The sequence below is a fragment of the Labeo rohita genome, unplaced genomic scaffold (genome assembly GCF_022985175.1).
Source record: "Labeo rohita strain BAU-BD-2019 unplaced genomic scaffold, IGBB_LRoh.1.0 scaffold_57, whole genome shotgun sequence".
NCBI classification, from domain to species: Eukaryota; Metazoa; Chordata; class Actinopteri; order Cypriniformes; family Cyprinidae; genus Labeo; species Labeo rohita.
In genome coordinates, this window is record NW_026129493.1 from 22500 (window position 1) to 35400 (window position 12901).

A 12901-nucleotide genomic window follows, 5' to 3' on the forward strand; every position below is an offset into this window, starting at 1 on the left:
AATGTAATTTGCATAAACCCAGCTGACAGCCATCAAACCCTTATTCAGATTTTTTGTATATATTTAAAATGTGTTTATGACTCAGTGATCAAGCTGACATGTAACATTGAAGTGTAGTACTACATCTCTTCTATTGAAAGGACTGTAATATTAGCAGTGGTAGAATTTATGCTGAACTTAATGTGTCACATAAATACAGGTGTGTACTGTAAATGTCACATTATATATGCTAAAAATCAAGTAGTGTCATTATCCTGTTTTAGAATAAAATATCCAAATAAGCATAAAACATTTGCCTATGAAATAAAATTGTATGTAATACATGGAGAAGAATTATTCTCATTTATTCAGTACAGTAGTGTCAACAGATCTTTTCAAACTGACCAATGAACCTTTTAAACACCAAACAAGTCCATCAGTGTCTGTCACTGTACCATCTATGTTGCTAAACCATTAACTATTGTATTGACCATCATTAACTAGTGAACTACAGCAATTTAATCATCTGTCTTGAACTTGAGTTGTGACATGATGAGAATAGTATAAATGTATATGTAAATGTAGAGTTCTTTCTTTGCAATATAAAACATCTTAAATTGTTCAATAGAATGATTTATAACAATATAATATTGCTTAATTACTCTAGTTTTTGTGGTTGTTTGTCACTTTCATCTTCAGTCAGTGGTGAAGATCAAACTGTTCAGATAAAACATGGATGAAACACAAACATCTGGAGATGAAGATGTAATTCCAGGATGCAGGTACTTTTAGTAACACAAAGTTTTTTCTTACATAGAAATGAAACGAAAATTTTTTTCTTTTTTTTTTCTTTTTTTAATCATGTCTTCTATTTTATCTTGTATTATATTAATATTATTCTCATGACAAAGGATTAAATCTATTATGTTTTAGCCTAGTTTATCAGAAGAGATCAAAACAAGAGCCCAGCTGTGTGTCTATGAAGAGTAGTGCATCTATGGCTCAGCCAATAATGTTTAACAGTGGAGATTCACAGTCTGGTCTCAGGTATGACATTTATATAACATATAATTATAGCATGACATTTTATATTATCATATAATATCAAAGTTCAGCTCACAATTTTTGTATAAATACAGTGTATGAAATGATTAAAAAATGCTTTTTAAATTGAATTTGATAACAATAAATGAATAGCTGATTTGTAACATACAGTAATTTAAATAATTAACTTGAATCTTTCTGTTTTAGTCCAGTTCAACAGAAGAGATCAGAAGCAGAGTCCAGCTGTGTGTCTATAAAGAGTGACACATCTGTGATTCAGCCATTAGATTTTAATAGTGGAGATACGCAGTCTGCTCTCAGGTATAACATTTCTGTAAGAGATATGATTTGAAGATGTGAAACAGAATATACAAAGCATTATGCTTATTCATTTTTATTTATTTATTTATTTTTTTTATTTTACAGCCATGAAGCCCTTAACACATTTAGATCAAATCTGATGAAGAAGTTTGAGTGTCTGTATGAGGGAACAGCAATACAGGGAAACCCAACACTGCTGAATGAGATCTACACAGAGCTCTACATCACAGAGAGTGAGAGTGGAGAGATCAATAATGAGCATGAGATGAGACAGATTGAGACACAATCCAGGAGAGCAGCAACAGAGGACACACCGATCAAATGCAGTGACATCTTTACACCTTTACCTGGACAAGACAAACCCATCAGAACTGTGCTGACAAAGGGAGTCGCTGGTATTGGAAAAACAGTCTCTGTGCAGAAGTTCATCCTGGACTGGGCTGAAGGGACAGAAAATCAGGACGTCCAGCTCATTTTTCCACTTCCTTTCAGAGAAATCAACTTGATGAAGAACAAAACACTCAGTCTGTCAGGTCTTCTTCATATATTTTTCCCTGAAACTAAAGAAATGAAAATATCCTGTGATGAATATAAGGTATTGTTTATCTTTGATGGTCTGGATGAATGTCGTCTGTCTCTGGACTTTAAGAGCAAAGTGAAACTGTGTAATATATCTGAATCAGCCTCAGTGGACGTGCTGTTGATGAACCTCATTGTTGGGAATCTGCTTCCCTCTTCTCTCATCTGGATCACCTTCAGACCAGCAGCAGCTGATCTCATTCCCTCTGAGTGTGTCCATCGAGTGACAGAGGTACGAGGCTTCAATGAGCCACAGAAGGAGGAATACTTCAGGAAGAGAATCAGTGATCAGAGTCTGGCCAACAGGATCATCTCACACCTGAAGTCATCAAGGAGCCTCTACATCATGTGTCACATCCCAGTGTTCTGCTGGATCTCAGCCGCTGTTCTAGAGAAGATGTTGAGTCAAGCAGAGAGTGGAGAGTTTCCCAAGACTCTCACTCAAATGTACACACACTTCCTGATCCTTCAGACCAACATCAAACATGAGAAGGACTATGAGAAGAGAGTGACAGATGAAGACATGATCCTCAAACTGGGGAAACTGGCTTTTCAGCAGCTTGTGAAAGGCAACCTGATCTTCTATGATGAAGATCTGAGAGAGTGTGGCATTGATGTGACAGAAGCATCAGTGTACTCAGGATTGTGCACTCAGATCTTCAGAGAGGAGTTGGGCTTGTATCAGGGGAAAGTCTTCTGCTTTGTTCATCTGAGCCTTCAGGAACATCTAGCAGCTCTATATGCACACCTCTCCTTTACAAACAAGACGAGAGATGTGTTTGACCAAAACAAACAAAGCCTGTTGTCTAGGATTTTTAAGCAGAAGAAATATAATTTATTATCTGAGCTGCATCAGAGAGCTGTGAATGAGGTTTTACAGAGTAAGAATGGACATCTGGATCTTTTCCTGCGGTTTCTTCTGGGTCTCTCAGTGGAGTCCAATCAGACTCTCTTACAAAAACTACTACAAACTACGACACAAACAGGAAGCTGCTCCTACAACAAAGTGGAAACAGTTGAGTACATCAAACAGAAAATCAGGGAGAATAGCTCTTCAAAAAAATCCATCAATCTGTTTCACTGTCTGAATGAACTGGGTGATGATTCACTGATGCAGGAGATCCAGCATTATCTGAAATCTGGACAAATAAGAAAAACCAAACTCTCCTCTTCACAGTGGTCAGCTCTGGTTTATGTGTTGCTTACATCAGAGCAGAAGATGGATATTTTTGATCTAAAACAATTTATTGGAAAACAACATAGAGCAGATGAAGTTCTTCAGTATTTGTTACCTGTGGTTAAAGAATCCAGATCAGTTCAGTAAGTAACACTAAAAACAATCACTCCACTTTAAAAACCAGACCACATTCTCACACCAAAATTCTCACTGTTCAATAGTTGCTTATTAGCATGCCTATTAATAACTTACTGGCTGTTTATTTGTACTTATAAAGTACATAGTCTGCATTACCATATTCTACATCCCTAATCCTACCCAATACCTAAACATAACAACTACTTTACTAACTATTAATTAGCAGCAAATTAGGAGTTTATTAAAGCAAAAGTCAAAGTTAATGGTTTGTTAACCCTTAAACAGGCAACGTGCACCACATGATACATGTTCTTTAGTCTCTTGTAGGAGGCACAAGGAAGAATTTTTCGTTATGTTTATCATAGCTGAGGTTGTTTGGAGTATGGGGGTCACATGGCTTGGTCCAGATTTTCTGTGGTTGTTTTGTCAGACCTAAAGCCAACATGTACATCCATGGGGCTGGACATTAAGAAAATGTAGACAGTAGGCATATATTAATCTAATGTTTTTTTTTTCAGCAAATGCAGTACTACTGTTAGTATTAATTGTAAACATTAACTTAAAATGTTGAAAAAGAAAATTAAGTCATATGTTGTTCATGTTGTTTATATTTTGAAATGTGAATATCCCCTGAGTTTTGTTGCCAGATTAGGGTATAAAAACAGGATTATCCTCAATATTTACAATTAATGGTGTCACAAGGTAAACTGTTCCCCCTGTTCTAGTTATTCTATTACTGTGCAAGTTGGAGTGGTATAGGTTGGTGAGTGCATGAGGGGTGGGGTGGAATGTTTTTAGGGGGTTTGGTGTTTCCCCCTTGGTGGTTAAGGGGGATGGTGGGGGGCCTAAAAATCACAGAAAATACACAGTAATCACAGAAATTACGAGAGCCCCTTGATTTAAAAAAATCTATCCAAGGGTTGGGGAGGGAGGTGTTCTCTGAGATTTTGGTTAGTAGTTGACCTTCAGCTTAAAAAAAACAGCTTGTAGATGCTGTTGCTTTCTTCTGCATCTGCTGAGTTTGAGAGAGCATCTTTGTATCATTTAGTCAAAGTACTCAATGCAGGTAGTCTCTCAAGTAGACCTTTCCAGAACACATCCAAATCCACCACTCCAGATGATGAAGCTCTGAGTGCTGCTGTGCCCAGACTTGCCAAGTAAGAAGTTAGTTCATTTTGTGGCACATCACTGAATTGTGGAATGATTTTGTAACACATTGTGATCCATGAGTGCAGTGTTACAAGGTTCAAACAGCTTGACCTCCTGAAGAAGCTTTATGGCTGGTTGCCCATCTGCCATGTACTTGCTGAGTTTATCCTCCGCATTGCTTATGTCTGGCTAACTGTGGCAAGAATCTCAGTCTTAGTAGCAAATGGGAATACATGGTTTGCAAAGTACTGTGCACATGCTTTATACTGAAGCTGCTTATTGACAGTGAAGCTGACATGCAGATCTTCCAGAAAACTGAATATGTTGGTGGTCACTGGATGTCGACTCTAGAAGATGCTAAGAGGCTGGAGGATGACCATACATTTGTCAACCATGATGATCATCTGAGCATTTAGAGATTGAGCCAGATTTGTCTCATGAACTTTTACCACCGATGGCAGTGAACATCTGCCACACATCTGGTAATGAAAAATGACAGTCAAAATGAGGCCAAGCATACAGTGTTCACACCAATACATTACATGTAATTAAAATTCTGAAAATTAAGAAAAAAAGTATACAACAAGGCTGTGATATTGTTTGATATATGATATTTTGAATTGGAAGGAAGTCTATGGCAGGTCAACAAGGAATAATTTTAATTAATCCTGTACAGAGATTTGTATGTGATTCAGGCCCACCTCCATTTCCAACTCTATGAACTCCCCTGTAGAGTCCTGATGAGGTTCATGATGTGGGCCATGCATTTTATGTGCAGGGAGTTTGGGAATAATGACTGAAGTGCAGCAACAGAAGCTACATAGATCTATCTATCTATCTCTGACAGACTGTATTGCCTTCAAAACATTCAAACTCTAACCTATTAAAAATAAAACTTTCAGATTGAAAACCATTTAACTTAAAACACTTTAAAACATTTTAAACATTTCAAACGTTCTAATCCGGCTTTCTCAAGCCAACTTAAAGTTTGTCTTGACAAACTTTTTTATCTAGTTCTGTTTTGTTCTTTACACAGGTTATGTGGATGTAATCTCACTGCTCAGTCTTGTGGGAGTTTATCATCAGTTTTACAATCCTCAAACTCTGTCCTGAGGGAGCTGGACCTGAGTAACAATGACCTGAAGGATTCTGGAGTGAAACTTCTTACTGATGGACTGAAAAGTCCAAACTGTCAGCTGGAGATTCTGAGGTACATGGTTTTTAATCAAATAAATTAAAAAAATATATATATAGTGTTTATCAAACTGTAAAGCCTATGTTGAATTTATGCAGATTGATCATAAATGCAGATGATGACAATGCAGATTGATCATAAACACAGCTTAAAAGCTTTCTAATCATAAACACAGATCATAACCACAGATTCACAAAATTTATATATACCACAGTTTTATCATAGGTGGAATGTAAAATGTTTCAATACAAGCAGTTCAGTCAAATGTAATTTATTCAATATTTCGAACCTTTAACCCTTTAACAGTTTAAAATCAGCACAGTTCAGTGGAAAAAAATGTGGATTTGTCAACACTACATCCAACATGAGCTGCATCCAAAGTGATTTACATACTTTTAAATAATGTATATTGATAGCGACTCCCTGATTCACACAAATTATCATCAATATTAAAGGTTTGGTGTTGTCAGGATGACACTGTTTCTGTTCTGAGACTCTTATTTTGATGTTCTTTTCATCCTGTTGTATCCGAGTTCTAGTTTCCTCTGGGTTTTTTTTCTCTGTTTTCATTTGTTTTAATAATTGCTGATTAGTTTGTCTCTTATGTCTAGTCTAATTCTTCATTATCTTACTCATTTATACTCCTTGGTATCATGGTGCATGTTTGTCTGATGTTTTGATTTTTTTCTTTGTCATTGGACCCTTTTGGACATTTTTTTTGTTGTTGTTAATTTACATTAATACAAACTTGCTGAAATTGGATCAACTCTTTTATCCCTGTATTGTTGTAACAGGTGTTTTATGAAGAACGGAATTACTGAAACATACATTTAAAATCTAAAGGAAGCCCATTTACTTGTTTCCAATATAGTTGTTTTGTTTCTTTAAACAGGTTATTTGACCTGAATTTTATTTGATTGGCCATCCTAATCACCTAATCACTAAATGATGGTGATGATGTAATTATTATTATTATTATTATTATCATCATCATCATCATCTCATCACTAGAGAGAACAAAGAATGAAGAGAAATTACCTTGAGTGCAATTCCATTCAGGGTTTATGAATGAATGCACAGCACAGCCACTCCCACCTCTGTGGGGCGAGAGCTAGTGCTACTTCCAGCCCCACGTTCACCCCTGCCACCCCCTTCCCCGTTGGGCAAACGGTCGAAATGAATGCTTTTTTTGCGCTTCATGAACACTCTCGCCTTGACGCCAGCACCATTGCATTGCAAAGATGTGCTGGGAGATGCGCGATTATTAGACGACCGATCGTCATTTCCAAAAGGCAAATATTCCCCTTCAGAGTCAGAATCGGTGAATAACATGTGCAACACATCCTTACAGTACAACTTTTTACTTTTCACTTGCTTTGCTATTTCCTCAAACATGTTGAATAGGAACATGATGTAATTTTGGTCTAATATGGCCCCTCTCTTCTCTCTGTAGAAAAAAGGTCTTGTTTACATTAGCCGCATTTAGCCGCGTTTAAATTACATCCCTGCTCTGGCATCAAAACATGGAAAGTTACTGAACTGTGACAGCTGGTCTAAGGTAAGAGCTCATGTCAATCAACTATAGTGGGAGTGGCCTCTGTTGTTGTGACGGCACACCGACAGGCATCTGAGAACACCTCGATTTGAAAAAGGGGATATTATTTTTACAGATTAATTAAAAACCACTGCATGGACTTTTATCATTATACGGTAGATTTGTACATACACTGACAACACACATTAATGTTCAAACAACATGAAAAAAGGAGAAATTATCAATAAAACATCAGATCAGCTAGTTCAGCATAATCTTACATTAGTACTATTTAATAGTAAATAAAAGTAAATGGGGCACCATTGTTCTGAATATTATATATAATTTGGGGAATTATGTGAGTCAAGTTAAATTCCTGAATTGTCAAGGTGGTGTAACCACCATTCAAGGAGCCATTTTGTTAATATTTTGAAAAAAGATCATGTGACAGGAAAATCACAGAGAAGGACCTCTGGTGACACTAACTGCTGCATGCAATGGTTAGTAACTCTCTTTAAAATGTGAGATAATTTGACATTTTTAGGGTACGGTCAGGTATTCTTAGGTATACATGTCAAATGGTATGACCTCAGGAATACATTGATAATTCATTAATATTATAAAAATGAGTATTAACTATAAAAATTTCATTTGAAATATTCCCAACGAGGCAATGTACTTGCATAGGTGTCCATGAAAGTGCCTGTCAAATTTGATTTTAAATTGAAATGTCAAGTGGTGTAACCGGTTTTGACTCTGTTAGTGGCCAATTTAGTCAAATACCACTAGTTTATGATGCTGATTAAAGATGTAATATAAACTAACCTATTATTTTCAAGTATTTAATGCTGTATTTTTTGCGGAAGTGGTTCTTTATCTACAACTTTATTATTGAAGCTCTGTAAGTGTAGGATAAAATAATTATGCTGCACAACATTTGTGTTTTTGAAATGTTTAGCTTTAATGCTTAAAATGTTAAGAGGATAGTCCACCCAAGAATGAAAATTACCACCTAGTTTATTCACCTTCAAGCCATCCAAGGTGCATATGACTTTCTTCTTTCAGATGAATACAATTAGTGTTACATAAAAAAAGAAATGTACAGACTCTTCCAAGCATTATAATGGCAGTGAATGGGTGATATTCAGTAGTCCAACAGAAGTCCAATTAACTATGTCCATCCATCATAAAAAAAGTGCTCCAGATGGCTCCGGGGGGTTAATAAAGGCCTCCTGAAGTGAATCAGTGTGCTTTTGTAAGCAAAATGTCCATATTTAAAGTTTATAAACCCTAATCTCTAGCTTCTGTTAACTGTAGTACTTGTGTTAATGAGAGAATGGTATTCCAGTGGATGATGTTTGATGTACCGTAAGCTCTGGTGAGAAGTGACAAATACAGAATCATAGAGGAGAGAACATATTTAAACTTTTGTCCAAGGATCCAGTAGGCGTTCAGACACCAAACCGATTTCATCAGAGATTGCGAAGAGTCACGTCCAGATGTCAATTGACGTTATTCTTTTTAGCATGGATTTGGCTTAAAAGCATGAGTGATTATAAGCTTATATAACTGTGTAGGGACGTGCAGATCAGCTGAATCCACAGTTAAAAATGAACCATCCATTCATCATATCATCATGCAAAAATAAGAATTAGAATATTTGTGTATGAATGGCGATTAAATGCAATGGGGTCAAAAATTTGGGTGCACCTAACTTTAGGCGCACCAGTGCAACCAGTGCAAAATGTTAGTCTAGAGACCTGGGTCACAAATTAAAAGTACAAAACGAGGATTTGTAAAGAAAAAAGTAGAAGGTTCTGGATAAAAGCCAAGAAGAGATTGGTTTTCCTTTTCTGTAAACAAAAGTTTGTTCTCGTGAGAATAGTGTATTCTCATGTCCACCATGTCTACACTTAGTTTGTTATAATGAGAGGATTTGTGAGTTTGCATAACTCAGCACTGAACAAAACTGGTGTTTTGAGCAGTGAGTAGATTCTGATCAACACTGTGTTCAAGGAATGAGATATGAGATGAGAAATGTCTGTGATATATTACCTAACACTGCAAAAATTTGCTGAAAGTAGAAACCTTTGAAACCTTTGAAGTGCAAACACAAATATACTGATTGAGTCAGTCGCACTGGTGCTCCTAAATATTGTTACATGGTAAGTAGTAGTTGATTACTACTAACTACATTCAGTCGTTTTTGCAGTAGTTTTTAGTCACAAATGTGACTGAAATGGTTGCACTGTATGGCCCTGCAAATCAGTATACAGAAGTTATAAAGTTAAATTTGTTTGTTGCATTTTCTTGTCAGAAATACAGAGTTATTTTGGAATAAGTCAGTCTTTAAAGGGATAGTTCACCCAAAAATGAAAATTCTGCTTACCCCCAGGGCATCCAAGATGTAGGTGACTTTGTTTCTTCAGTAGAACACAAACAAAAATTTTTAACTCAAAGCGTTGCAGTCCATCAGTCATATAATGGCAGTCAATGGCTACCAAATCTTTGAGAGTAAAAAAAAAAAACATACACAAACAAAACCAAATTAAACCCTGCGACTCGTGACGATACACCAATGTCCTAAGACACGACACGATCGATTTGTGCAAGAGACTGAACAGTATTTATATAATTTTTTACCTCTGAGTCACCGCTATGTCCTACTGTCCTGAGCGCATGCACAACATCTGGCGATTTGGTAGCCATTGACTGTCATTATGTGACTGACAGACTGCAACGGTTTGAGTTAAAAATCTTCATTTGTGTTCTACTGAAGAAACAAAGTCACCTACATCTTGGATGCCCTGGGGGTAAGCAGAGAAACATCAAATTTTCATTTTTGGGTGAACTATCTCTTTAAGAACAGTATCTCTTTCTTCAGTAATGGGTGAAAGTAATACACAAAAGGCAATTTCACTTTTCGCCTATTAGTCCCTGTTTTTTAAAGTAATACACAACAATACACAATTAGAAAATTTAGAAAATGACATCAAATAGATGAAAACAGTAAGTGATGTTAATCTGTGTTTTTAAGTGATGTTTTTCCAGTAACACTGGTGACACAACTCATGATTTATAATGTGTACATGACATTTCAGATTTTTTTCCATATATATTTGTTTATAACACAACCCTATAGGAATAATTCATGAGATTTGTCTGATTGTCACATGGACTATTGCTGTGTTTTCAGATTGTCTGGCTGTATGGTGACAGAGAAAGGCTGTCGTTATGTGTTTTCAGCTCTGAGTTCAAACCCCTCACACCTGAGAGAGCTGGATCTGAGCTACAATCACCCAGGAGATTCAGGAGTCAAACTACTCACTGAAAAACTGTTGGATTCAACCTGTTCACTGGACAAACTCAAGTATGTCTACCAGGAAGATTTCAGACTTTTTTATTTCAACTTCTTAGTGACTATGTGCTATATATATACTGTACACATATACTCATATTTACATATTTTACGTACACACACACACACATTTATATATTGTGTGGAAGTCTTAGGCTACTAGTAGTTTCACCAGCTAAAAAATGGCTTAATGTGTTATTTCTATGTTCTGCTGTAATGTCAGTAGAAAATATCAGTTTACAAGAAACCTACCTGCAAAACTACCTGAAAAACTAAGTGTACCTTTTCTGTTTCTTCATGTCATTCCAGACCAGAGTATGTGAGCAGAGTGGAGTGACAACAATTTCCCCTCCGCGCTCCGAGCATTTTATAACCGCTTCGCTCCCGCTCCACTCCTCGCTCACTGATACCAAAAACACTGCTCTGCCTTTGCTCCGCGTCTAAACTATTTCAGCATGTTTGACATACCACAGTTCTGTTCATGACGTATATTAAAAGAAGAAAATAAAACAGGATAGTTTTAAAGTGGCTTATTGGAACACACAAACTTTTTTCCTCATGCCAAGCTAACATGGCTGTCAGCATTAAAAGGTATAATGCCGGTTTTTTGGAGTGTAAATGTTTGATGAAAATAACAGTATGTGTCATCAGTTGTTTTACGTACAGAATGATGCATTTCTTGCAGATTTCTTTTCATTTGAAATTGGATACAGATGAAGTAGCACAGTAAGTTTACATTTGTTTAAATGCATTATTGAGAGAGCGATTGTGTGTGAATGAGTATTGTACTTGTTTAAATCACGCTTTCGCTTGAAAATATTCAGTATCTTGAAGGAACAGACTAATTCATTGAAAACTTTCTCATGTCCATTGCCGTCATCCTAGTCTTCACATTCTCTCTGATTTGAGTGATCCATCTCTATCAAACTAGCTAAACAGGCTATGTTTAACACCTAAATTCTGGCTAAATATGCAGTTATATTATGGGTCGTTGTCATGAATTGTACTCGTGATGGAGCGCTCTTGGAGCGAGTAAAAACCACAACGCTCCGACTTTTGAAATTTCCGCTCCTCACTCCATTTAAAATCACATCACTCCACTATGTGCTCCGCTCACATACTCTGTTCCAGACAGACTGAATGATGATGGGATCAGAACTCTGTGTGGAGCACTGGCTGTTATTACATAGAAAATAGGAATAAGACAGAAATATCTGACATTAAACCATTTTCTATATATATATATATATATATGAAGAGTTCAGATGCAAAACCAGCTAAAAGCCATCTCTGTCAAAAATGAGATATTGATACTGAGTGAATGCTCTCGTCACATAGTATACGTCCAATACTTCAAACTCACTGAAATACCAGCCTCAGCCCAATCAGTACTTACATAGAAACCTATCGTCTGAGTCTGATAAAAATGCATTTAAAAAAAAAAAACGTCAGATGGATTTAGCTAGTTTTGCATCTGAACTCTTCATATACATGTGCTGGTCATATAATTAGAATATCTTCAAAAAGTTGATTTATTTCTCTAATCCCATTCAATAAGTGAAACATGCTATACATTCATTCCACACAGACTAATATATTTCAAGTGTTTATTTCTTTTAATTTTGATGATTATAACTAACTAATGAAGATTCACAAAGAGTGGACTGCAACTGGAGTCAGTGCTTCAAGAACCACTACGCACAGATGTATGCAAGACATGGGTTTCAGCTGTCCCATTCCTTGTGTCACTCTTGAACAACAGACAGCGTCAGAAGCGTCTCGCCTGGGCTAAAGACAAAAAGGACTGGACTGCTGCTGAGTGGTCCAAAGTTATGTTCTGTGATGAAAGTAAATTTTGCATTTCCTTTGGAAATCAGGGTCCCAGAGTCTGGAGGAAGAGAGGAGAGGCACAGAATCCACGTTGCTTGAGGTCCAGTGTAAAGTTTCCACAGTCAGTGATGGTTTGGGGTGCCATGTCATCTGCTGGTTTTGGTCCACTGTGTTTTCTGAGGTCCAAGGTCAACGCAGCTGTATACCAGGACGTTTTAGAGCACTTCATGCTTCCTGCTGCTGACCAACTTTATGGAGATGCAGATTTCATTTTCCAACCTGCACAGTGCCAAAGCTACCAGTACCTGGTTTAAGGACCATGGTATCCCTGTTCTTAATTGGCCAACAAACTCGCCTGACCTTAACCCCATAGAAAATCTATGGGGTATTGTGAAGAGGAAGATGCGATATGCCAGACCCAACAATGCAGAAGAGCTGAAGGCCACTATTAGAGCAACCTGGGCTCTCATAACACCTGAGCAGTGCCACAGACTGATCGACTCCATGCCACGCCGCATTGATGCAGTAATTCAGGCAAAAGGAGCCCCAACTAAATATTGAGTGCTGTACATGCTCATACTTTTCAGTTGGCCAAGA

The 12901-nt window shown here is 36.9% G+C and overlaps 1 protein-coding gene and 1 pseudogene across 1 annotated transcript; both read left to right on the plus strand.

Moving 5' to 3' along the window:
• Positions 1–979: 979 nt before the first annotated feature.
• LOC127161173 (NLR family CARD domain-containing protein 3-like) lies at positions 980–2711 on the plus strand (annotated as a pseudogene).
• Positions 2369–10811, plus strand: LOC127161165 (NACHT, LRR and PYD domains-containing protein 3-like). Its single transcript, XM_051103810.1, has 5 exons — positions 2369–2539; positions 2645–3243; positions 5424–5597; positions 10313–10486; positions 10784–10811. The coding sequence occupies exons 1-5, from the start codon at positions 2369–2371 to the stop codon at positions 10809–10811; spliced, it is 1146 nt and encodes a 381-aa protein (XP_050959767.1).
• Positions 10812–12901: the final 2090 nt, after the last annotated feature.

What these genes read in the sequence shown, in the direction of transcription:
- LOC127161165 (XM_051103810.1), top strand. Translation starts at nt 2,369, where the DNA reads ATGTACACACACTTCCTGATCCTTCAGACCAACATCAAACATGAGAAG. An exon ending in TGTCAGCTGGAGATTCTGAG is followed by an intron (nt 5,598 to 10,312) that starts GTACATGGTTTT and finishes CTGTGTTTTCAG; the next exon opens with ATTGTCTGGCTGTATGGTGA. An exon ending in TGTTCACTGGACAAACTCAA is followed by an intron (nt 10,487 to 10,783) that starts GTATGTCTACCA and finishes ATGTCATTCCAG; the next exon opens with ACCAGAGTATGTGAGCAGAG.